The following is a 27,354-nucleotide window of genomic DNA, read 5'->3' as shown; positions in this document are numbered from 1 at the left end:
ACTGGAGTGTTTTTGAGGCTGCAGCTACAGACCTGGATGAAATAACTGACACCATGACATCTTACGTCAGCTTTCATGAGGACACGTGTGTGCCCACCAAAACCTTCTGTACCTTCAACAACAATAAGCCCTGGTTCACAGCAAAACTCAGGCAGCTTCGTCAGGCCAAAGAGGAAACCTACAGGGGTGGAGATAGGATCCGGTACAACAAAGCTAGAAATACACTCACAAAGGAGATCAGAGTGGCAAAAAGGTGCTACTCTGAAAAGTTGAAAAACAGGTTTTCTGCCAACGACCCATCGTCAGTCTGGAGAGGTTTGAAAGACAGGACCAACTACTGGAGACCATCCCCCCACCCTGCAGGGGACCATCAACTGGCTGACGACCTAAATGGGTTTTACTGCAGGTTTGAAAAGCAAACTTTCACATCCCCCACCCTCTCCAGCCACAATACACAACCAACTGCACCCCCTGCCAGCCACTCCCCCCTCCCCACCAAACCCCCACCCGCACTCTGGATCTGTGTTGAGGACGTGTGCCAGCTCTTCCAGAGACAGAAGACCAGGAAGGCACTGGACCCGGATGGCGTGTCACACTCCTGTCTGAAAGTCTGTGCTGACCAGCCGGCCCCCATTTTCACACCGATCTTCAACAGATCACTGGAGCTGTGTGAAGTCCCCTCCTACTTCAACAGCTCCACTATCATCCCTGTCCCCAAGAAACCCCGTATCACAGGATTAAATGACTACAGACCCGCTGCCCTAAGGTCTGTGGTCATGAAAGACTGGTGTTGAGCCACCTGAAGGAAATCACAGGACCCCTGCTCGAGCCCTGCAGTTTGCCTACCGAGCAAACAGGTCAGTGGATGATGCAGTCAACATGGGATTGCACTACATCTTCCAACACCTCGACTCCCCAGGGACATACGCAAGGGTCCTGTTTGTGGACTTTAGCTCAGCGTTCAACTCCATCATCCCAGATATCCTCCACTCTAAACTCACCCGGCTCACTGTACCAGCCCCCATCTGCCAGGGGATTAAAAACTTCCTGACAGACAGCAGGCAGCTGGTGAGGCTGGGGAAAATCACATCCAGCACCCGGACAATCAGCACTGGCACCCCCCAGGGATGTGTGCTCTCCCCTCTACTCTTCTCCCTCTACACAAATGGCTGCACCTCAGGAAACCCGTCTGTTAAACTCCTGAAGTTTGTGTATGACACAACAATCATTGGCCTTATCTGGGATGGTGACGACTCTGCGTATAGACGGGAGGTTCATCAGCTGGCCCTCTGGTGCGACCATAACAACGTGGAGCTGAACACGCTCCAAAGGTGGAGCGGGCAGTGGACTTCAGGAGGAGTCCCCCCTCACCATACTCAACACCATGGTGTCTACGGGTAAAAACCTACAGATTTCTGGGTTCCACAATCTCCCAGGACCTAAGGCGGGCATCCAACATAGACACAATCATCAAAAAGGTCCAGCAGAGGATGTAGTTTCTCCACCAGCTCAAGAAGCTCAACCTGCCTCAGGAACTGTTGATTCAGGTCTACACTGCAATAATCCAGTCTGTCCTCTGCACATCCATCACTGTCTGGTTTGGTTTGGCCACCGACCGACCTGGCAGTTGCTACAGAGCACTGTACCCCAAAACAAGCAGATATAAAAACTGTTTCTTTCTGCAGGCTGTCATTCAAATGAACGCTAAACACTGTCAAATAAATCCAACCATGTTGTATGTACTGTACTGTACATTGTAGGTATACTGGTACGCTCTGTCATGTCCATCTACCTCAGGCATGTATGTAAGTAACCTGCTAACATCTATTTCAGCATCTCTGATATATTCTCTGCACCACTGCACTTTATCACCTTATTTCACCTGTATAAGTCAATCCTTGTGTATATATATGAAGACTGTTGTGTTGTCGTGTTGTTATCTTACGTTGGGTACACCGAGAGAGCCACGAAACCAGTCACATTCCATGTAGTGCAAACCTATATGGCCAATAAACACGATTCTGATTCTGAACTTTTTGACACAGGAAGAGAAATGGGACACCGCATGGCCTCGCGGTCCTAACAGACTCAGAGTTATGAAGACATATAATAAGGCACAATAGTGTCCTATTAGGGACACATTTGAGACAGGGCCTGACTTGGGACGATAGGCAGTTTCACTGGGAGGGAGAGGTGGAGCTGGTGCTCGCTGCATGTTGCATTGTGGGATATGATGACACCAATCCAGGAAATGAACTTCTTCATGCCTGACAAGAACATTAGCTCTTCTGATAAGACCTGCTGAAAAACATTACTGTGATACAGGAAATAAAAAGGACGGCTCGGCTCTGTCTGTCCCACCCGCTGGATCAGAGGAATGTTGGACATTCTTCTCTATAATGTGTCGGAGCAAAAACTCATCTTCTCCCACCCTTCTCTCTGTCATCCTTTTCCTTATGCTCTTCCTTCTCTTCCTGTTTCTCTTCCTCTGCTGCTTGCTCTGTCCTGATTGGCTGATCGGCTCTTCGTGTAAAAACTAAAAAAAAAAAACCCAAAACAAAACAACAAAGAAAAAGGAATGGAAAAAAATAAAAAAGTAAAATAAATGCGCTTCATTGAGATCAAAAATTTTTTCCACCCCGGTTTGAAAGTATAATAAACCCAGAAGCAGAGTGAGGTGATTAAAATCCTGGACATGCAGAGAGGAGGGCAGGACTCATGCAAAAGGACCAACAGGAGGAGAGTATCCGGTCCCTTACCGTTCCGTGAGAGATGGTTAGGAAGCCGTTTTTCACGGAGCACTTCCTCTTCTGCCAAACCTTCCTCAACCTGCACAGGAGAGAAAACAGAGTCAGAGTCGGCCAACCTGATCTGCCGCCAAACTTGAACCCAAAGTTTCATGAGGCCATCAGACAGCGAGGCGATGTGCGCTACCGGGCCGGAGATGCTCTGAGCTTTCCGAGGTAAAACGGCCCATTTTTGACTCCCAACTCCCAGAAATAAATGATCCTTTCTGAGCTGTTGGTTCCCTCGGCTCTTTTGCGTCAGGCTAAATCGATTGTTTTATTTTCACACGTTAAACGCCTCAGATAAGGTGTGTCATCAAAATGAGCTCACGAGATTTGGATGTTGTGTTTCGTAAAATAAAACCCGTCATTGGTAAAACAGAACAGAATTGAAGTGTATTGCCCAACCAAGGTTGGAAGTTTGGTCTCCTCTCAGGCAACCAACAATAAAAACTGTAGAAACACGTTAAAATGTCGCTTTGTGAATTTCAGTGCGTTTTGTACAAGAGAGGAAGTTGCTAAAAACGCTATTCCGTTGCCTACCAACACGGGGGATCGCCGGATCGAATCCCCGTGTTACCTCCGGCTTGGTCGGGCGTCCCTACAGACACAATTGGCCGTGTCTACAGGTGGGAAGCCGGATGTGGTTATGTGTCCTGGCCGCCTCACTAGCGCCTCCTCTGGCGCCTGTTCAGGGGGGAGGGGGAACTGGGGGGAATAGCGTGATCCTCCCACGCGCTACGTCCCCCTGGTGAAACTCCTCACTGTCAGGTGAAAAGAAGCGGCTGGTGACTCCACATGTATGGGAGGAGGCACGTGGTAGTCTGCAGCCCTACACTGGATCAGCAGAGGGGGTGGAGCAGCAACCGGGACAACTCGGAAGAGTGGGGTAATTGCCCGAATACAACTGGGGAGAAAAAGGGGGGGGGGCCTAACATACATGTCTTTTTGATGGTGGGAGGAAACCGGAGCACCCGGAGGAAACCCACACGGACACGGGGAGAACATGCAAACTCCACACAGAAAGGAGGTGGGACAGCCTGGGGTTCGAACCCAGGACCTTCTTGCTGTGAGGCAACAGTGCTGACCACTGGGCCGCCGTGCTGCTATCACTGACCAGTCATAGGTAAAAAATTCAGGTAAGCTTGAAATGAAGCATGAATGGACAACGCAGTCCCTCTTTTGGCGAGACTTGTGTCCTGGTGCAGCCTTGCTGTCATCCTGTCATGACTCTGGTTCACAGATCTAAAAATCCTTTCTGTGTTCAGGTGTTTTCATCTTGTTCTCGTGTTAAAGAAACATGACGGCGAGTAGAGATTCATAGAGAAAGGACAGTTAAATAAAAAACAGCAACAGAACAACATCTCTAACCGAGGAGCTTAAACCATCTCACTACACAACCACCAGTGTGGTGATGAGGGGTTTGTGATACTGTTGGACGTTGTGGTCACTCACCCCTCACTCTTCTTGTAAAGCATCCCGGTTCGTTCTGTCCCGTGGGCCTTGTTTCCCTGGAGCTGGTGCAGACTGTAGCCTGCACTCTGTTTGGCCTGGGGGTCCTGGCAGAGAACATCATTCATTTACATTGATTTAGCCGGTAACGTCATCCAGTACATGTGCAGACAATGCATCGGTGCCTTGCTCTAGGGACTTACAGCACATGGCAGTACACGTGGCTGTTATGAGAATCGAACTTGTGATTTTTCTCTACTCAGTGGCTGTTGAACAGTATCAGTACCACTTGGTTTGCCATTGCCATCATATCATCAATGATGATATCATGTCAAGTGACGACATGTCAGCTGGGATGATATGTCTCTAGTGATGACATCATATCTCAAGTGATGACAACGTGACTATAGTGATGAGGTCATGTCACCTGTGATAACACCATATCACCAGGGATTACATCTAGCCATGATGTCACATCTATAGTGATGATGTCATGTCTCTGGTGATGACCCACTCCCCTCAGCTGAATCTCTACCGACTAACAGGACTGTAAAGCGAGCAAAGAAGATCATCTCCGGCCCCTCACATCCCGCTCATCACTTCTTCCAGCTCCTCCCCTCAGGGAGGCGCTACAGGTCACTGTCTACTTAGAATAAACGTTTCAAAAACAGTTTTTTTCCCCTAGTCATCAAGACTCTGAATTCCTCCCTATAGTCCCCTCCTCACACACCACTGGCATAAATACCACCATGCACCTAATTGTTATGCGTGATATGTTTATTTCTGTTATTGTGTAACTGTATTGTTTGTGATAGTATGTGGATTGTTTGTTGTTGTCCATGTATGTATTGTGCTGCAGAGTTTAATGTGTACCAAAAACAAATGCCACCAGCCCTGGTCGTGCGGCTAATAAAACAATCTAATGCCATGTCTCCAATGACTACACTTTGTCTCTAGCGAAGACAAAGTCACGTGTGATGACATCACGTCTCTCATGATGACACCATGTCTCTAGTGACAATATCATGTCTCTGGTGAGAACATCAAATCTCTAATGATGACATCATGTATCTATTGATGACATGACTACAGAACTTTTTCAACGTTGGAACCCGTTCCCACCTCCTTCTGTTCTGACTGCAGGGAGGACTTGAGGAGATCGCGGAGCTGAATCAGATGTTTCCTCTCCCCGTCCTGGTCCTGTTTGATCTGAGCACAGGGAGGAGGAAGAAAGGCAAGAAGGAGATCAGTCACATGCAGAAAGACAACGATACAAAAGCAACATATTTTACTCAGAGATTCAAATATATGCTCTCTAACCTAATGGCCTCTTCAGAAATTTAGAACAGGACTTTACTGTGCAACGATGGTCAGAAAACTGTCTCTGGTCTCATCCTAGTATCAATTTAATCAATAGAAAGCCTTTCAACCAAATATCTGACAAATAAAGTGTTCTGAAGGAATCACCCAAACCCATGACTGGCTGGTGTAAGGTAGAGTTCATGATGGGTAGAATACCCATTGAAGGCGAGTTCGTCAACCCTCTCTTATCTTTTTTTTTTCCCTTTCCTGTTTCTGTCCTGCAAGAAAGCTCAAATAAAACACAGCCAAACTTCTGAAAGGCAAAACTGAGAGCCAGCTCCTTACGGCGGTGAGGTCTGTGGCCAGCTTCTCTATGGAGGGTTTGAGGTTCTCCACAGCCTTTAGTCCGTCTTGGAAGAAACTGAGGGGGAGAGAAAAACAAAGGTTGGTGAAATATTTCAGGAGTTTGGTTCCACTGTTTGAAAAGTATTAAAAGTACTCTCACAAACTGGTGCACGTCAGAACAAATAATGGTACTTTCTAGGCTTGAGTCCCTGTGTGAGAAAATGAGAGCAGCCTGGTTCCTCTAGATGTTAGATATTTCAACTAGAAGAGGGCACTCAGTAGAGTGTAGAAAAGGCGTATCTCCTCCTCTCTGACGCTCGGACTCAGACGAAAACCAGCTGAGGATTTAGCACTCAATTGTGGTATAAAACAGGTTTTTCAAAGGGTTTGAATCACTGCAGCCATGACAGGTCCTTGAACATACAGTCATAACTACTACTACTACTTTCAGCTGCTCCCGTTAGGGGGCGCCACAGCGGATCATCTGTTTCCATCTCTTCCTGTCCTCTGTCACACCAGCCACCTGCATGTCCTCCCTCACCACATCCATAAACCTCCTCTTTGGCCTTCCTCTTTTCCTCCTCCCTGGCAACATACAGTCATAACTGTGCACAAAACTGATGAGGCCAATAGGGCCAGTAGTCCGCAAGATTGGCTGCGGACAGATACACACACACACATGGACAGAAAAACCAGAGTTTTTCCTGACATTATAAGAATTTTGCACAGCACCCAAGTTGATTGAACAGGAAATATAGAAGATTTTTTTGGGGGGGGGATCCCCCCCCTTTTCTCTCCAATTGTATCCGGCCAATTACCCCACTCTTCCAAGCCATCCTGGTCGCTGCCCCACCCCCTCTGCTGATCTGGGGAGGGCTGCAGTCTACCACATGCCTCCTCCAATACATGTGGAGTCGCCAGCCGCTTCTTTTCACCTGACAGTGAGGAGTTTCACCAGGGGGACGTAGTGCATGAGAGAATCACGCTATTCCCCCCAGTCCCCCCCCCCCGAACAGGCGCCCCGACTGACTAGAGGAGGTGGTAGCGCAGCGACCAGGACAAATACCCACATCCGGCTTCCCACCCGCAGACACGGCCAATTGTGTCTGTAGGGACGCCCGACCAAGCCGGAGGCAACACGGGGATTCGAACCACCCGTGTTGGTAGGCAACGGAATAGACCGCCACGCTACCCTGACACCCCCAGAAATTTTTTTTTTAATATGAAACACTCAAGCTAAAAAAATCTACCTAATAAAAACGATCTGCCTGTCAAGTCTGTGGATGTGCAGCCTCCAAGGTGGACCCTCATATGATGCAACCAAGTCCAATATAAACGTCTACTTTCCAAAAAGAAAAGGTGTGACCGTTTTGTGTGACCACTATGTGACCATTTTGGTCTAGCCCTAACACATCTTTATTGTCATCATAATAAAGCTGGGTAAATCCTTTACGCTCGTGCATGTGCGACTCACTTCTACAGTTGACTCAGATTGGCTGCGACAAGAATATGCACCACTGTTTTTTTTTTTCAGGGTGTTTTTTAAAAAAAAAAAATCCCCCCCTTTTCTCCCCAATTGCATCCGGCCACTTAGCCCCACTCTTCCAAGCCGTCCCGGTCTCTGCTCCACGCCCTCTGCCGATCTGGGGAGGGTTGCAGACTACCTCATGCCTCCTCCCATACATGTGGAGTCGCCAGCGCTTCTTTTCACCAGACAGTGAGGAGTTTCACCAGGGGGAGGTAGCGCGTGGGAGGATCACGCTATTCCCCCCCAGTTTGCCCTCCCCCCCGAACAGGCGCCCCGACCGACCAGAGGAGGCGCGAGTTCAGCGACCAGGAAAACATACACACATCCAGCTTCCCACCCGCAGACACGGCCAATTGTGTCTGTAGGGACGCCTGACCAAGCCGGAGGCAACACGGGGATTCAAACTGCCGATCCCCATGTCGGTAGGCAACGGAATAGACCGCTACGCTACCCGGACGCGGGAATAGTGATACGCTTGATGATGATGAAAAACTGATTCTACATCTGACATTTCTCTCTGGATTGAACCTGAAATTTCTGGCAAAACAAGAGAGCGCGATGGGGACCTACTTGCACTGGGCGTGGAAATACTTGATGAGGTTCTGAAGAAAGTCAACTCCCTTCTTCACCTTGATCTCATTCACTTTCAGGAGATACTAGAGAGAGAGAGAGAGAGAGAGAGAGAGAGAGAGAGAGCAACAGCACACGTCAGAGAATACAATCAAACGAAACATCATCTGGAGAGACAGCACACTGTAGCTGTTGTGTGCTGACCTGTGAACTCTGACCTGTGGGTGACCTCACCTCACACATCTGTAGCTGGAAGAGCCTCCTCTCCTTCTCCATCTCTTCAGCGATCTCCCCGCCGCTGATTTCGGTGCGGATCATCCCATGCTGCTTCGCATGCTCCTTCTTCTCTTTCTCAATCTTAGCCCTGGTTTGGCAGGACAGGCGGTCAAAGGTCAAATCAGATACCTAACACAACCAACCATGACCAACAATACAACCGATGCCCATCTTCACGATGCACTTAAAAAAAAAACAACCCTGATATTTTGTCTGACATCTTCAGATAAAGTCATTCTACTCATATGCAAATATAAAGTGGTGGGGAGTATGCACTGGACAGGTGGAGATATGCACTGGAGAGGTAGAGGTATGCACTGGAGAGGTGGAGATATGCACTGGACAGGTGGAGATATGCACTGGAGAGGTAGAGGTATGCACTGGAGAGGTGGAGATATGCACTGGACAGGTGGAGATATGCACTGGAGAGGTGGAGATATGCACTGGAGAGGTAGAGGTATGCACTGGAGAGGTGGAGATATGCACTGGAGAGGTGGAGATATGCACTGGAGAGGTAGAGGAGTGAAAGTCAGTAGCAGCAAGACAGAATACATATGCATGAATGAGAGGGAGGAAGTGGTATGGTAAGGAGACAAAGAGTATAGGTGAGGAAGGTGTATGAGTTTAAATACTTGGGGTCAACTGTCCAAAGTAACGGGGAGTGCAGAAGAGAGGTGAAGAAGAGAGTGCAGGCAGGGTGGAGTGGGTGGAGAAGAGAGTGCAGGCAGGGTGGAGTGGGTGGAGAAGAGTGTCAGGAGTGATGTGTGACAGAAGGGTACCAGCAAGAGTTAAAGGGAAGGTTTACAAGATGGTAGTGAGACCAGCTATGTTATATGGTTTGGAGACAGTGGCACTGATGAAAAGACAGGAGGTGGAGCTGGAGGTGGCGGAGATGAAGATGATAAGATTTTCACTGGGAGTGATGAAGAAGGACAGGATTAGGAACGAGTATATTAGAGGGACAGCTCAGGTTGGACGGTTTGGAGACAAAGCAAGAGAGGCAAGGTTGAGATGGTGTGGACATGTGTGGAGGAGAGATGCTGGGTATATTGGGAGAAGGATGCTGAATATGGAGCTGCCAGGGAAGAGGAGAAGAGGAAGGCCAAAGAGGAGGTTTATGGATGTGGTGAGGGAGGACATGCAGGTGGCTGGTGTGACAGAGGAAGATGCAGGAAGAGAAGGAAACGGATGATCCACTGTGGCGACCCCTAACGGGAGCAGCCAAAAGTAATAGTAGTAGTAGTAGTGATATGGTGATGTGATATGGGGATGTGTTGTTGTGATATGGTGATATGGTGATGTGATATGGTGATGTGATATGGGGATGTGTTGTGATATGGTGATATGATATCGAGATATGTTGTTGTGATATGGTGACATGGTGATGTGATATGGTGATGTGATATGGGGATGTGTTGTTGTGATATGGTGATATAGCGATGTGATATGATATGGGGATGTGTTGTTGTGATATGGTGATGTGATATGGGGATGTGTTGTTGTGATATGGTGACATGGTGATGTGATATGGTGATGTGATATGGGGATGTGTTGTTGCGATATGGTGATATAGCGATGTGATATGATATGGGGATGTGTTGTTGTGATATGGTGATGTGATATGGGGATGTGTTGTTGTGATATGATGTGATATGGGGATGTGTTGTTGTGATATGTGATATGGTGATGTGACATGGGGATGTGTTATTGTGATATGGTGATATGGTGATGTGATATGGGGATGTGTTGTTGTGATATGGTGATATAGCGATGTGATATGGGGATGTGTTGTTGTGATATGGTGATGTGATATGGGGATGTGTTGTTGTGATATGTGATATGGTGATGTGATATGGCGATGTGTTGTTGTGATATGGTGATATGGTGATGTGATATGGGGATGTGTTGTTGTGATATGTGATATGGTGATGTGACATGGGGATGTGTTGTTGTGATATGTGATATGGTGATGTGATATGGGGATGTGTTGTTGTGATATGGTGATATAGCGATGTGATATGGGGATGTGTTGTTGTGATATGGTGATGTGATATGGGGATGTGTTGTTGTGATATGTGATATGGTGATGTGACATGGGGATGTGTTATTGTGATATGGTGATATGGTGATGTGATATGGGGATGCGCTGTGATATGGTGATGTGATATGGGGATGTGTTGTGATATGGTGATGTCATATGATGATATGATGTGATATGGGGATGTGTTGTTGTGATATGTGATATGGTGATGTGACATGGGGATGTGTTATTGTGATATGGTGATATGGTGATGTGATATGGGGATGTGTTGTTGTGATATGGTGATATGGTGATGTGATATGGGGATGTGTTGTTGTGATATGGTGATATAGCGATGTGATATGGGGATGTGTTGTTGTGATATGGTGATATGGTGACATGGTGATGTGATATGGGGATGTGTTGTTGTGATATAGCGATGTGATATGGGGATGTGTTGTTGTGATATGGTGATATGGTGACATGGTGATGTGATATGGTGATGTGATATGGGGATGTGTTGTTGCAATATGGTGATATAGCGATGTGATGTGATATGGGGATGTGTCGTTGTGATATGGTGATATGGTGATGTGATATGGGGATGTGTTGTTGTGGTATGGTGATATGGTGATGTGATATGGGGATGTGTTGTTGTGGTATGGTGATATGGTGATGTGATATGGGGATGTGTTGTTGTATGGTGATATGGTGATATGGTGATGTGATATGGGGATGTGTTGTTGTGATATGGTGATATGGTGATGTGATATGGGGATGTGTTGTTGTGGTATGTGATATGGGGATGTGATATGGGGATGTGTTGTTGTGATATGGTGATATGGTGATGTGGTATGGTGATATGGTGATATGGTGATGTGATATGGGGATGTGTTGTTGTGGTATGTGATATGGTGATGTGATATGGGGATGTGTTGTTGTGGTATGGTGATGTGGTGATGTGATATGGGGATGTGTTGTTGTGATATGGTGATATGGTGATGTGATATGGGGATGTGTTGTTGTGGTATGGTGATATGGTGATATGGTGATGTGGTATGGTGATGTGGTGCTGCTGTTGTTGTGGGATGTAGTGTGAAGGCAGACAACAGGAAGATGCTCTTACAGTTTAGTCTCGTAATCCTTCCAGGCTTTATCAAAAGGCTTCTTCAGGTCCTGCAGGATCAGAGAAGTCAGACATTAAAGAGGTTAAAGGTTCTGATCACGGTTCTCTTATTTCAAAACATAACCACAACTACTACCTGGTGCCCGGACTTTGGTCTCTGAGTCATTTAGAAACTATTTCAGACAAGTGTGAGTGAGTCTCAGACGGGTTTAGAAACAGATGGTAACTCGAGTGCTGAAATAAATGACGGGTTTTGCAGATGTTGCTGGTGAAATGTCTCAGCACGTTCAAAAAGGACTAATATCAGATAAGTCACTTTCAGAAAGTAATATGAATGGTCACATGACAAAAAAAACACGGACCTGAATGAAAAGCAGAAGTGAGTCTAGTGAGCGTGAAGGCCTGCGGTGTGGATGCAGGCGAGGGGCAGATCACACGTGACCTGACCCGAGTGTGTCATAACATAACTGATGTGTTCTGTACTCGTCTAGTGTGACTTCAACTGAGTGGAAGACATTCAACACAAACCCCCTTGACTCCCTTCAGGTCTCCTTTCAGCAGACTGTCCAGCGGGAAGGTGATGATGTTGTTCATGTTCTGCAACTGCGAAGCAGCAGAGAAGAAGCAGAGGGAGGACTGAGTCGGACGTCTTTCCATCGAAAACCTCCACAACCTCCACACACACACACACACACCAAACAGTGAGACCTGCCTGGGAGAATTCTCCTCCCCTCAAAGAATCCTAAAAACTAACCTCCTCCGACAAGCATCACGCACCAGCAGAGAGGACGCACCACTGGAGCATAGTAGAGGTAGCAAGACTACAGAGTTTACTTTGTTCTACTGTATTGTAGTGGATACAGGCCGCCCTCCCCTTCACTGACACACGGCAGTAGAAGGTGTCCACTGGTCTGAAGGGGACAGGTCACAGAGTCCGGACAGGTGGGACACTATCAGAATACCTACTGGGCCGTTTGTTCGAACCTCCTCGAAGTACCACATGGGCGGGGTTTAACACATCGGGAACAATCAGATGGCGTCAGGTAATTTGTCAGAACATTGAGATAAACTGAACCAACATATGAACACCTCTCGGACCAGCAGGACTTCTACCGGAGAGCAAGAAGCTCTCCGCAAACGGAGCCACCCTGAAAGCTTCACATGCAAACAGGGTAATTAACGGTCAGCTAACGAGTGAACGCCGTCTCACCAGGTTTTTAAAGAGGGCCGTCAGCTCTTTCGTGAAGACGGTGAATTTGAGGAAGGCCGAGCCGACTCCGACATCCTCTCTGGAGACAAAGTTGTCTCCAAACTTCTCCATGGCCTGGACGTACTGCTCCTCATGCTCCACGTGAGCTGCAACACACCAAAAACACCCAGTGTTTACCTGTGAACAGGATATGACATCATCCGACCACATTCACCTGTTGACAGTATTGGTCACCCCCTGACCCTTTTATTGTCTTTCTTGAAAACAGGAAGTGACGTCCCCTGATCCTCCTCACCTGGTTAAATTACAATGTTGGCTAATTACAGTGAAGACAGTGCACCCGACCAGTTCACAACAGGGTTAGACGAGACTGTTTCATTAGCCACACCGCCAAGGCTGGTGCAACTTGTTTTTGGTACACATTAAACTCTGCAGCACAACACACACATGGACAACAACAGACACGCCACATATCACCATGAACAGTACAGTTACACAATAACAGAAGTAAACAGATCAGGCGTAACAACTAGGCGAATGGTGGCGTTTATGCCAGCGGTGTGAGGACAACGTGAAATGCTGAAGATGTCTGCACTGACAACGTCCAGACCACATGGCGTTCAGACCACGTGACGTTCAGACCACGTGGCGTTCAGACCACATGGCGTTCAGACCACGTGGCGTTCAGACCACGTGGCGTCCAGACCACATGATGTCCAGACCACATGGCGTCCAGACCACATGATGTCCAGACCACGTGACGTCCAGACCACATGGCGTTCAGACCACATGGCGTTCAGACCACGTGGCGTCCAGACCACATGATGTCCAGACCACATGGCGTCCAGACCACATGATGTCCAGACCACGTGACGTCCAGACCACATGGCGTCCAGACCACATGATGTTCAGACCACGTGACGTTCAGACCACGTGGCGTTCAGACCACATGACATCATGCTGTCAGCTAAGCTGACCAACTGAAGAACCCATGTGTGCACATCACTAAGAAGATCCACCAGTCACACGTTCAGGTTGACAGCCATCATTCTGTGATGTATCACAGAACACAAAAATGATGCTGGGCGTCCGGGTGGCGTGGCGGTCTGTTCCGTTGCCTACCAACACGGGGATCGCCAGTCGAATCCCCGTGTTACCCCCGGCTTGGTCGGGCGTCCCTACAGACACAATTGGCCGTGTCTGTGGGTGGGAAGCTGGATGTGGGTATGTGCCCTGGTTGCTGCACTAGTGCCTCCTCTGGTCGGTCGGGGCACCTGTTTGGAGGGGAGGGGGAACTGGGGGGAATAGCGTGATCCTCCCACACGCTACATCCCCCTGGTGAAACTCCTCACTGTCAGGTAAAAAGAAGCGGCTGGTGACTCCACATGTATGGGAGGAGGCATGTGGTAGTCTGCAGCCCTCCCCGGATCAGCAGAGGGGGTGGAGCAGAGACCGGGACGGCTCGGATGAGTGGGGTAATTGGCCGGGTACAATTGGAGAGGAAAAAAAGGGGGAGAAAAAAAGAAGTCAGCGGGTGGCAGGGCCTTTTCCTACTGGGCCTCGATCTTGTGGGATAACCCGCCTGCTGCCGTCGGACCACCAGAGTCTGTCGAGTCCTTTACATCCAAACTCAAAACTCATCTTTGTGTCTTAACCTACAACCAGTTCCCTTGAAGTTGAGTGCTTCACAACCTGGACTGCATGGTGGGTCGGTTTCTGTCTCAATGAATTTACCAACCACTGTTCTGCTGACAAGATCTAGAGTATAGATTATAGAGTATAGATTATAGAGTATAGATCTAGAGTATAGATTATAGAGTATAGATTATAGAGTATAGATCTAGAGTATAGATTATAGAGTATAGATTATAGAGTATAGATTATAGAGTATAGTCTCTCTGAATGATGTCTTCTCCTCTCTCTTCTTGTGTGTGAGTGTGTGAATGGTGTGATGTGAGTCTCCCCTGTGTGCATGTGTAGTCTGGCCGCCTGTCAAGTCTATAGGGTGATGGTGGTCACGTGGCTCAGGTCCTAGGCAGTTCCCGTGGTGTCTGGACACTGCTTGGCATCATCCTCATCTTATTCTTCATCCGTCCATCCATTATCCGAACCGCTTATCCTGCTCTCAGGGTGGCGGGGATGCTGCAGCCTATCCCAGCACTCATAAGGCGGCAGGCGGGGAGACACCCTGGACAGGCCGCCAGGCCATCACACAGGGCCGACACACACATTCACACCTAGAGACATTCAGTATGGCCAGATCACCTGACCTACATGTCTTTGGACTGTGGGAGGAAACCGGAGCCCCCGGAGGAAACCCACACAGACACGGGGAGAACATGCAAACTCCACACAGAGGACGACCCCTAAGGCTGGACTAGCCCGGGGCTCGAACCCAGGACCTTCTTGATGTGAGGCGACCGCGCTAACCACTGCACCACTGTGCCGCCTCATATTCTTCACATATCTTATAATGCCATTATAACTGTGTTATCCTCTTTCAGTGTTGTATTGTGTAAATTGTGTAAACACAACATCATTGCATGTTGTCCGTCTTGGGAGAGAGATCCTCCTCTGTTGTTCTCTCTGAGGTTTCTTCCTATCTTCTCTCCCCGTTAAAGGGTGTTTAGGGAGTTGTACCTTATCCGGTGTGAGGGTGGAAGGACAGGATGTTGTGTTGCTGTAAAGCCCCCGGAGGTGCATGTGTGTAATTTGTGATATTGGGCTATCGCCGCTGCTCCTTCGCGTCGAAAGGAGCCAGTTGAGGTGGTTCGGGCATCTGATTAGGACGCCTCCCGGGCGCCTTCCTTCGGAGGTTTACCGGGCACGGCCTACCGGGAGGAGACCCCGGGGTAGACCCAGAAGTCGCTGGAGGGACTACATGTCCAATCTGGCCTGGGAACGCCTTGGGATCCCCCAGGAGGAGCTGGAGGGACTACATGTCCAGTCTGGCCTGGGAACGTCTTGGGATCCCCCAGGAGGAGCTGGAGGGACTACATGTCCAATCTGGCCTGGGAACTCCTTGGGATCCCCCAGAAGTCGCTGGAGGGACTACATGTCCAGTCTGGCCTGGGAACGCCTTGGGATCCCCCAGGAGGAGCTGGAGGGACTACATGTCCAGTCTGGCCTGGGAACGCCTTGGGATCCCCCAGAAGTCGCTGGAGGGACTACATGTCCAGTCTGGCCTGGGAACGCCTTGGGATCCCCCAGGAGGAGCTGGAGGGGCTACATGTCCAGTCTGGCCTGGGAACGCCTTGGGATCCCCCAGAAGTCGCTGGAGGGACTACATGTCCAGTCTGGCCTGGGAACACTTTGGGATCCCCCAGGAGGAGCAGGAGGGGGTTGCTGGGGAGAGGGACGTCTGGAGTGCCCTACCTAGCTTGCTGCCACCGCGACCCGACCCCGGGGAAGCGGCTGATGATGAGATGAATGAATGAATGATATTGGGCTATACAAATAAAAATGGCTTGACTTCCTACTCCAACCTAAAACAGCTTAAAACAACAGACATCATTTTGCGGCGCATGCTGCGGGGACACGGCTCAGTTTGGGATTCGTCGTTGTTAAAGACCGGTAGACAGGAGCTCCGTCAGGGGGAAGAGGAACTCCTTCACCGAAGAGGAAACCGTGTTCGCTTTGCTGCCCTGTTGTGCAGCGGGTTAGCGTTCTTTCACAACCCTCAACAGTTCTCCGGGACCCACTTCCTGCGCCTCCTGGCTTTATGGTGAAACGGCAGCAGCAACAGCTCTTCCTGAAATCTTGTGATGTCACAACCTGTCACGCGGACATCACGGGAAATAACGGTGGCCAGCAAGAAAGGCCTTTGTGGGCGTGTGGTTCAAATGTCGAAAGAAACACCGAGGATATGGAGCCATGAGGTCAAATTTAGGGGTGGGAATCTCTAGACGCCGCACGATTCGATTTGCTGCATCAACCTGTGTGATTTCTACACACCGGTTATTGTTCCTCCTCGCCATGTGACGACTCGCTGCTTTTAAAACAGGTATTTGTAGTGAGGTGGCACGGTGGTGCGGTGGTTGGCGTGGTCGCCTCACAGCAAAAAGGTCCTGGGTTCGAGCCCCGGGGTAGTCCAACCTTGGGGCTTGACTTCAACCGACACCCTCCTGTTCTGGGAGAAGGGCTGTGGTCAGGGCCGGCTGCTCCTGTTCTGGGTGACGGGCTATGGTCAGGGCCGGCTGCTCCTGTTCTGGGTGACGGGCTGTGGTCAGGGCCGGCTGCTCCTGTTCTGGGAGACGGGCTGTGGTCAGGGCCGGCTGCTCCTGTTCTAGGTGACGGGCTGTGGTCAGGGCCGGCTGCTCCTGTTCTAGGTGACGGGCTGTGGTCAGGGCCGGCTGCTCCTGTTCTAGGTGACGGGCTATGGTCAGGGCCGGCTGCTCCTGTTCTAGGTGACGGGCTGTGGTCAGGGCCGGCTGCTCCTGTTCTGGGTGACGGGCTGTGGTCAGGGCCGGCTGCTCCTGTTCTGGGAGACGGGCTGTGGTCAGGGCCGGCTGCTCCTGTTCTGGGAGAAGGGCTGTGGTCGGGGCCGGCTGCTCCTGTTCTGGGTGACGGGCTGTGGCCGGGGCCGGCTGCTCCTGTTCTGGGTGACGGGCTGTGGTCGGGGCCGGCTGCTCCTGTTCTGGGAGACGGGTTGTGGTCGGGGCCGGCTGCTCCTGTTCTGGGTGACGGGCTGTGGTCGGGGCCGGCTGCTCCTGTTCTGGGAGACGGGTTGTGGTCAGGGCCGGCTGCTCCTGTTCTGGGAGACGGGCTGTGGTCAGGGCCGGCTGCTCCTGTTCTAGGAGACGGGCTGTGGCCAGGGCCGGCTGCTCCTGTTCTGGGAGACGGGCCGTGGTCAGGGCCGGCTGCTCCTGTTCTGGGAGACGGGCTGTGGTTTGGGCCGGCTGCTCCTGTTCTGGGTGACGGGCTGTGGTCCAGGGCCGGCTGCTCCTGTTCTGGGTGACGGGCTGTGGTCGGGGCCGGCTGCTCCTGTTCTGGGAGACGGGCCGTGGTCAGGGCCGACTGCTCCTGTTCTAGGAGACGGGTTGTGGTCAGGGCCGGCTGCTCCTGTTCTGGGAGACGGGCCGTGGTCCGGGCCGGCTGCTCCTGTTCTGGGAGACGGGCCGTGGTCAGGGCCGGCTGCTCCTGTTCTGGGAGACGGGCTGTGGTTTGGGCCGGCTGCTCCTGTTCTGGGTGACGGGCTGTGGTCCAGGGCCGGCTGCTCCTGTTCTGGGTGACGGGCTGTGGTCGGGGCCGGCTGCTCCTGTTCTGGGTGACGGGCCGTGGTCGGGGCCGGCTGCTCCTGTTCTGGGTGACGGGCCGTGGTCGGGGCCGGCTGCTCCTGTTCTGGGTGACGGGCTGTGGTCAGGGCCGGCTGCTCCTGTTCTGGGTGACGGGCTGTGGTCAGGGCCGGCTGCTCCTGTTCTGGGAGACGGGCTGTGGTCAGGGCCAGCTGCTCCTGTTCTGGGAGATGGGCTGTGGCCGGGGCCGGCTGCTCCTGTTCTGGGTGACGGGCTATGGTCAGGGCCGGCTGCTCCTGTTCTGGGTGACGGGCTGTGGTCAGGGCCGGCTGCTCCTGTTCTGGGAGACGGGCTGTGGTCAGGGCCGGCTGCTCCTGTTCTAGGTGACGGGCTGTGGTCAGGGCCGGCTGCTCCTGTTCTAGGTGACGGGCTGTGGTCAGGGCCGGCTGCTCCTGTTCTAGGTGACGGGCTATGGTCAGGGCCGGCTGCTCCTGTTCTAGGTGACGGGCTGTGGTCAGGGCCGGCTGCTCCTGTTCTGGGTGACGGGCTGTGGTCAGGGCCGGCTGCTCCTGTTCTGGGAGACGGGCTGTGGTCGGGGCCGGCTGCTCCTGTTCTGGGTGACGGGCTGTGGTCGGGGCCGGCTGCTCCTGTTCTGGGTGACGGGCTGTGGTCGGGGCCGGCTGCTCCTGTTCTGGGAGACGGGCTGTGGTCAGGGCCGGCTGCTCCTGTTCTGGGAGAAGGGCTGTGGTCGGGGCCGGCTGCTCCTGTTCTGGGTGACGGGCTGTGGTCGGGGCCGGCTGCTCCTGTTCTGGGTGACGGGCTGTGGTCGGGGCCGGCTGCTCCTGTTCTGGGTGACGGGCTGTGGTCGGGGCCGGCTGCTCCTGTTCTGGGAGACGGGCTGTGGTCAGGGCCAGCTGCTCCTATTCTGGGTGACGGGTTGTGGTCAGGGCCGGCTGCTCCTGTTCTGGGAGACGGGCTGTGGTCCGGGCCGGCTGCTCCTGTTCTGGGAGACGGGCTGTGGTCAGGGCCGGCTGCTCCTGTTCTGGGAGACGGGTTGTGGCCAGGGCCGGCTGCTCCTATTCTGGGAGACGGGCTGTGGTCAGGGCCGGCTGCTCCTGTTCTGGGTGACGGTGTGTCTCACACTAGAACACATCCCATCTGATCGCATCCTGACTGGGTCTCGTGTGGTTTTATGTTGATGTTCCGCACAATTAACCCCCAGCAATGTACAGACCGCCGTGTGAGAGCCTCAACACTGCTCCATGTGGCGACCCGCTGGGGGTACATGATCATTACTGAATATCAAATGAAGAATCTTTGTAGGAAACTGTGGCGGCTCGGGCAGGAGGGTGTATTTGTGGGATTATCAGCAGTGTAGGGTACAGTACAGATGTAGAGGAGGTGAAGTTCCTGCGCTCCTCTGCGCTCTCTAGGCATGCTGGGACAGGAGTGAGGAATGGCAGGAATGTTTGAAAGAGGCTTTCTGTACTTCTCTGTGGTTTTAAACTCTCGAAGCGCCTGTCTGGACACAGACCCCGCCGACGCCCTCTGTGATTCGCACCGCGGCAGCGTTCACGTGCTCGTCAGCATTACTATGTTGTTCAGTGCGCTTCTTAAATACATGTATTCCTGATTTGTCCCTTTCTCTCCCAATTTAGTGGCCGATCGATCCCTATCTTAGTTCAAACCCCCCCCCCCCCTCGTACTGCGTGCGATCGCCAACTGCGTCTCTCCGGCCGGCAGTCTCGAAGGAGATGCCTCCCCACTTTCGTGACAAGGCGACTCCAGGCCGAACCACTGCTTTTTCCGACACACACAGAGACGCATTCATGTGACGAACACGAGCCGACTCCGCCCCCCTCCCGAAGACAGCGCTGCCAATTATCGCTGCTTCATCGAGTCCGGCCATAGTCGGATCTGACGAGACCGGGACGCGAACCCCCGGTCCCCAGTGGGCAACTGCGTCGACGCAAAGCCGACGCTTAGACCGCTACACCACCGCGGACCCCGGTTCAATGCACTTCTGACCAGCCCGGCGCCACCCGGTGATTTATTCCATCGACTGTACGGGTGTTGTGGCTCTGACCTTCGACCTCCTTATTTCTGACTGGATGTAATGGCAGTGTAGGAGACAAACTCTAATCCAGTTCACACACATTAACAGCTGACACTTGTTAATGTTATATACTGCTGACAACAGCAGAGGTAAAGGCATATTCTGATATATAACTATGATAATAATAATAATAAAAAAATAAAAAAATAAAATAACAATAATAATGGTAATTATAAATAATAATAATAATAATAATAAACAAAATAATAACTATTATAATAATAAATAAACAAAATAATAATGATTATAATAATAAATAATAAAAATTAAATAATATAATAATAATAATAATAAATAAAATAATAATAATAAGGGTCGGCCCCCTTTAGTCGAGCGGTTAGCGATGTCGCCTTGTGGTGCAGTACAACCCTGGATCGAATCCCGCAGTGGGCGCAAGTTTGTTCAGTTACATTGTTACATGCCAATAATTGCGAGGATAGAGGTGAGCCAAATGGCCTTTCTTGCCCTGTGATGGCCTGGTGCCCTGTGATGGTCCGGTGCCCTGTTATGGCCTGGTGCCCTATGATGGCCTGGTGCCCTGTGATGGTCCGGTGCCCTGTTATGGCCTGGTGCCCTATGATGGCCTGGTGCCCTGTGATGGCCTGGTGCCCTATGATGGTCTGGTGCCCTGTGATGGCCTAGTGCCCTATGATGGCCTGGTGCCCTGTGATGGCCTGGTGCCCTATGATGGTCTGGTGCCCTGTGATGGCCTAGTGCCCTGTGATGGCCTGGTGCCCTGTGATGGCCTGGTGCCCTGTGATGGCCTGGTGCCCTGTGATGGTCTGGTGCCCTGTGATGGCCTGGTGCCCTGTGATGGTCTGGTGCCCTGTGATGGCCTGGTGCCCTGTGATGGTCTGGTGCCCTGTGATGGCCTGGTGCCCTGTGATGGCCTAGTGCCCTGTGATGGCCTGGTGCCCTGTGATGGCCTGGTGCCCTGTGATGGTCTGGTGCCCTGTGATGGTCTGGCGGCCTGTCCAGGGTGTCTCCCTGCCTGCCGCCCAATGACTGCTGGGATAGGCTCCAGCATCCTGTGACCCTGAGAAGGGTCGCGAGGATAAGCGGTTTGGATAATGGATGGAATGGACAATAATAATAAATAGTAATAGTAATAAATAGTCATTATAACAATAAATAATAATAGTATGTATAATTGTAAACCTCAAAATGGCGCTGAGATATGTTGATATTAGCTAAGAGACAGGAAACACTTGATAAAGTTTAATGGTGAATGTTTTCAAGTTCCTCTTCCACGGTGACAGAATATTCTGCTTATTCACACACACACACACACACACACACACACACACACACACACACACACACACTTGTCAACAAAGGACTTATATCGTCCATTTCAAAACTATTTCTCCACATGTGGGCTGTCGGGCAGAAGAGAAAGTGAAGCCACGGGTAAACGGTGGAGCTCTCGTTTAGGAATCAAACCTGTCGACGTGTGCCTACCGAATGAAAATCCTTCACATGTACATCTGTCACCTGACAACTGCATGGCAACGCTGAAAAAAAGCACTTTTAAACGATGAAACAAAACCCTTAAACTGGTGACGGGGTCAGTGGGGGCCAGACTGGGGTTCAGGGCCCCCCCACAGGGTTACATTAGGGTTCCCTGGGTTATCAACAGAAAACAACAGAGAAGGGCGTCCGGGTGGCTTGGCGGTCTATTCCGTTGCCTACCAACACGGGGATCGCCGGTTCGAATCCCCGTGTTACCTCCGGCTTGGTCGGGCGTCCCTACAGACACAGGTGGGAAACCGGATGTGGGTATGTGTCCTGGTCGCTGCACTAGTGCCTCTTCTGGGTGCCTCCTGTTTGGGGGGGGGGAGGGACTGGGGGGGAATACCTGGTGAAACTCCTTGCTGTCAGGTGACAAGGAGCAGCTGGTGACTCAACATGTATCAGAGGAGACATGCGGGAGTCTGCAGCCCTCCCCAGATCAGCAGAGAACCTGGTTCTACTCACCCAGACCAGATGTGTTGATGGACTTGACGGACTTCTTGATCTTATAAAGCACTCCTCTGTCAATGTCCAGAGTCTGAAGGAGACAAAGATCATCAGTAGAAAGACCGAAAAACCCTGTTACAATCTCACACACACACACACACACACACACACACACACACACACACCTAGGGACCATGTAGTACGGCCGATCCACCTGACCTACATGTCTTTGGACTGTGGGAGGAAACCGGAGCCCCCGGAGGAAACCCACGCAGACACGGGGAGAACATGCAAACTCCACACAGAGGACGACCCGGGACGACCCCCAAGGTCGGACTACCCCGGGGCTCGAACCCAGGACCTTCTTGCTGTGAGGCGACCGCGCTAATCACTGCGCCACCTAATATTTACGTTATCTCATATTTAATTTTACATTTACTTGCTCCAATCCAACGTGACTGGCAAGAGAATCAGTCATGAGCACACACATTTAAATGTTACCGACTGGCATCAGAGTGCAGCGTAGTAATCATATCATAGCAGCATTGTACGAAGTAGTAATAGTACATTTGCTGGCTAGTAACCATATTCCTGCAGGCAGGGTGGAGTGCAGAAGAGAGTGCAGGCAGGGTGGAGTGGGTGGAGAAGAGTGTCAGGAGTGATTTGTGACAGAAGGGTACCAGCAAGAGTTAAAGGGAAGGTTTACAAGATGGTGGTGAGACCAGCTATGTTATATGGTTTGGAGACAGTGGCACTGATGAAAAGACAGGAGGAGGAGCTGGAGGTGGCAGAGATGAAGATGATAAGATTTTCACTGGGAGTGATGAAGAAGGACAGGATGAGGAACGAGTATATTAGAGGGACAGCTCAGGTTGGACGGTTTGGAGACAAAGCAAGAGAGACAAGATGGAGATGGTGTGGACATGTGTGGAGGAGAGATGCTGGGTATACTGGGAGGAGGATGCTGAATATGGAGCTGCCAGGGAAGAGGAGAAGAGGAAGGCCAAAGAGGAGGTTTATGGAGGTGGTGAGGGAGGACATGCAGGTGGCTGGTGTGACAGAGGAAGACGCAGAAGACAGGAAGAGATGGAGACGGATGATCCGCTGTGGCGCCCCCTAACGGGAGCAGCCAAAAGTAGTAGTAGTAGTAGTAGTAGTAGTAGTAGTAATAGAAGTAGTAGCAGTATTAGTAGTAGCAGAACTTAACAGTTCAGAGTTCATTTAAAAAAAGAACTGTTAGGTTTGAGTGGTCGGTAGACAACCAAACAACATACTGGGATTTCACAATCAACTTTAAAAGAAAGTAACTCAAAGCTATTGATTTAAAGTACCCCATGTAATCTGATTACAAATACAATTATTCTTTAAAACAACTGCAATAACCTCACCACGACCAGTGAGCCTAGGGAGAGTGAGAGTCTGGTAATTGGGAGGACAGAGCTCTATTAGAGGGCAGAGGTCCCCGGTTTTAAACCAGGTCTCAGTTAAAAGCAAGAAATCCAGATCCAGCAGTAGAAGTACATCTGCTGCACAGTAATCATGTGCTAGCCAGGAGTGCATGCCATCAAGTGCATAAACACACACACACACACACACACACACACACACACAGGCTTCCTGGGCCCTGCCCTGCCCTGCCTGTTGGTCTCAGAGAGAATTCCCAGAATTCCCAGGGCTTTAGTCAGTGGGTGTGGGAGAAGCCCCTCCCATCATGTTTGTTCTGCAACGTGATGGGCAGGGCACACCACCAAGACCAGTCCACTCAGCCGCTGGACCGAATTCACACACTAACGTCAACACAAGAGAAACGGTCGAACAAACTCTGGTTTCCGCGTCACTCACATTTTGAGCTACTATTCAATCAATCAATCAATCAATCAATCAATCAATCAATCAATCAATCAATCAATCAATCAATCAATCAAAGTGACATGGTCAGAGTGAGGAAGAGTACATGTGACTGAAGGTGTACTGACTGGCTGTTAGGCTGCTACAGCTTTCTGCTCTGTTTGTCTACACAAGGTTTCTATGTAGTGACCGCCATTTTCTATTTCAGCGTCACTTAGCAAGGCACTTTAACACCAGTTACTCGGGTGGAGCCGCTCACTAAGCAACAGCAGAAGGCTGTGGTTGTACTGGTCAGCCCCCCAGTATGGCAGAGTATGGACAGGGGGTCCAACACAGCAGACAGGAGGAGTGCGAGACCTGTCTGCTGTTGGTGGCCAGAGGGGGGGGGGCGCATAGTGAGAGGCAGATTTATAAGTATTCCTGGAAGAGACGAGAAGAGAAAGAGACATAAGAAAGACAAAGGGGAGGCTGTTAATGTATAGAGATGATAAGACAGAGTGAGAGAGATAAAGAAAGAGTATGAAAGAGAGACAGAGATGAAGAGACCACTCGTCTGTCCTCTGGACAGGGCCGATGTTTGTTGTCCGTTCATGTATAAAGTGCGTAGTGTTGGATTACGAATAAGGTCTGGTTGACTGACCGGGTGACTAGCTGTCATGCGAGGAGGACAGCAGCGGAAGGAGGAGAAGCCTTGTGGAGCAGGACGGGGCAGGGTGTTGGAGGAGGAGTGAAATTCGTGGCGTACATCACCGAGAGTTTTGCCCTCTCTCGTCTCGCCTCACAGGGAATTACTGGAGCGCTGTGCTGCAGCGAGAAAAGCGCTACAAAAATGCAGCTCGACTGATTGATTGATTGATTGAGTGATGCCCGTGGCTTGCGACCCTTGACCTTTCACTGTGACCACCGGCGGTTGTCTGTGATGAGATGTGAGAGTGAAAGGTTTTCCTACTTCTTCAAACTTAACTTCAAAACGTCAAGCTTAAGCGTACGTTTAGCGGCTATGAAACGACCTTGCTGCGAGACGGTTCACGTTTGGAGGGGATTTGTAAGTTCAGAACGGCAGCGTGTCCTGTTCCACATCACGTGTCCCTGTGAAACAGGTAGCATGACTACGGCATGCGGCTGTGCCGTCACCGTTTACCAGTGATCCATCAGCACTCTTGATCATTATTTACAGTGCTGGGCTATATGGAAAATATCATTATGATAACCACAGGGGATTTGACACAATGTTGATATATATATATATATATATATATATACATACACACACACACACTTCTATCAACACCACTGACGGTTGATAGCACACTTCTATCAACCTTCTAGCACTTCTATCAACCTTCTAGCACTTCTATCAACCTTCTAGCACCTCTATCAACACCATTGACAGTTGATAGCACACTTCTATCAACCTTCTAGCACTTCTATCAACCTTCTAGCACTTCTATCAACACCATTGACGGTTGATAGCACACTTCTATCAACCTTCTAGCACTTCTATCAACCTTCTAGCACTTCTATCAACACCATTGACGGTTGATAGCACACTTCTATCGACCTTCTAGCACTTCTATCAACCTTCTAGCACTTCTATCAACCTTCTAGCACTTCTATCAACCTTCTAGCACCTCTATCAACACCATTGACGGTTGATAGCACACTTCTATCAACCTTCTAGCACTTCTATCAACCTTCTAGCACTTCTATCAACACCATTGACGGTTGATAGCACACTTCTATCAACCTTCTAGTACTTCTATCAACCTTCTAGCACTTCTATCAACCTTCTAGCACCTCTATCAACACCATTGATGGTTGATAGCACACTTCTATCAACCTTCTAGCACTTCTATCAACCTTCTAGCACTTCTATCAACACCATTGACGGTTGATAGCACACTTCTATCGACCTTCTAGCACTTCTATCAACCTTCTAGCACTTCTATCAACCTTCTAGCACCTCTATCAGCACCATTGACGGTTGATAGCACACTTCTATCAACCTTCTAGCACTTCTATCAACCTTCTAGCACTTCTATCAACACCATTGACGGTTGATAGCACACTTTTATCGACCTTCTAGCACTTCTATCAACCTTCTAGCACTTCTATCAACACCATTGACGGTTGATAGCACACTTCGATCGACCTTCTAGCACTTCTATCAACCTTCTAGCACTTCTATCAACCTTCTAGCACTTCTATCAACCTTCTAGCACCTCTATCAACACCATTGACGGTTGATAGCACACTTCTATCAACCTTCTAGCACTTCTATCAACCTTCTAGCACTTCTATCAACACCATTGACGGTTGATAGCACACTTCTATCAACCTTCTAGCACTTCTATCAACCTTCTAGCACTTCTATCAACCTTCTAGCACCTCTATCAACACCATTGACGGTTGATAGCACACTTCTATCAACCTTCTAGCACTTCTATCAACCTTCTAGCACTTCTATCAACACCATTGACGGTTGATAGCACACTTCTATCGACCTTCTAGCGCTTCTATCAACCTTCTAGCACTTCTATCAACCTTCTAGCACCTCTATCAGCACCATTGACGGTTGATAGCACACTTCTATCAACCTTCTAGCACTTCTATCAACCTTCTAGCACTTCTATCAACACCATTGACGGTTGATAGCACACTTCTATCGACCTTCTAGCACTTCTATCAACCTTCTAGCACTTCTATCAACACCATTGACGGTTTTGGGGGAAAAAAACCGCTTCCACGCCTCATTTAGTGAGACACTTTGGATCACAGATTCTCATTATCATCCAGCTAGACAACTAAATTATGTGTCACTAAAGGACAACATCTGAACGTTATCCTGGTACAATACGATGGCAACATGATAATACCGAGTTATTGTCCGGCCCTAACTTTGCTAACATTAACGGTGGTTAATGGTTAACGGGGAGGGCCTCGTGTATCAATCATTACTATGGGGGCAAATGTGTTCTTACACACCCGTGGAATTTTTCAGCCCTCAAGTTTGTCTGACAGCCGGCCAGCAGCAAAGCATGCTGGTCATTTGTAATCCCTGCCTCCTAACCTCTGTTGTCTACCTCGTGCAAGGAGCAGGCACCCAGGCCTGCACAGACATCAGTGTTAGCCAGCCGGCGTCTAAGTTCAGGGGTCACCCGGGTTCTACGCTGGCCTCTGACACAAGCTCCAGGGCTAAAAAACAACCCCCCCCCATGGGTGTGTACGCAATAGTTTGCCCACAGTAACGGCTGATACATGAGGCCCCTTGGCTAACGGGAACAGCTGGGACAGAGCCCACGTGGTTGCTGTAGAAAAAGAGGAAGTTTCTTCCCCTCTGTTCCTCTTTTTAGTTGGGTGGCTTTTTCTGGTTTCTCCCGCCTGGAAACTGAACTTTGTAATGTGAAAGGTGAAGACCCCCCCCCGACCCATCAAACCCCATTACCTCCTCCAGCGCCGCCACTGCGCCGCGGCAGTGAACCATCCGGGTGGAGAAGCTGGAGGTGGTGGGCGCTTTGTAGTCGTCATGGGTCTCAGCGATGAACTCTGTCACGCTGATGGTGTCCGGCATATTTACCGCCT

General features: G+C 50.3%; 1 protein-coding gene across 1 annotated transcript in view; it reads right to left on the bottom strand.

The window, feature by feature from the left end:
• asap2b (ArfGAP with SH3 domain, ankyrin repeat and PH domain 2b) overlaps nt 1-27,354 on the bottom strand; it is a 58,624-nt gene extending 31,270 nt beyond the window's left edge. Inside the window, exons 1-11 of the mRNA XM_056294599.1 lie at nt 27,218-27,354; nt 21,943-22,015; nt 12,616-12,761; nt 11,934-12,008; nt 11,406-11,455; nt 8,218-8,347; nt 7,984-8,069; nt 5,886-5,961; nt 5,361-5,447; nt 4,242-4,345; nt 2,760-2,829 (exon numbers count right to left, since the gene is read on the bottom strand). Coding sequence (XP_056150574.1) covers nt 2,760-2,829; nt 4,242-4,345; nt 5,361-5,447; nt 5,886-5,961; nt 7,984-8,069; nt 8,218-8,347; nt 11,406-11,455; nt 11,934-12,008; nt 12,616-12,761; nt 21,943-22,015; nt 27,218-27,343 — 1,023 coding nt within the window. The 5' untranslated portion in view covers nt 27,344-27,354. The remainder of the gene's footprint in view (nt 1-2,759; nt 2,830-4,241; nt 4,346-5,360; nt 5,448-5,885; nt 5,962-7,983; nt 8,070-8,217; nt 8,348-11,405; nt 11,456-11,933; nt 12,009-12,615; nt 12,762-21,942; nt 22,016-27,217) is intronic.

Source organism: Lampris incognitus, chromosome 15, assembly GCF_029633865.1.
Source record: "Lampris incognitus isolate fLamInc1 chromosome 15, fLamInc1.hap2, whole genome shotgun sequence".
NCBI lineage: Eukaryota > Metazoa > Chordata > Actinopteri > Lampriformes > Lampridae > Lampris > Lampris incognitus.
Note: the sequence above shows the minus strand (reverse complement) of the source record. Positions and strands in the feature narration are given on the sequence as shown.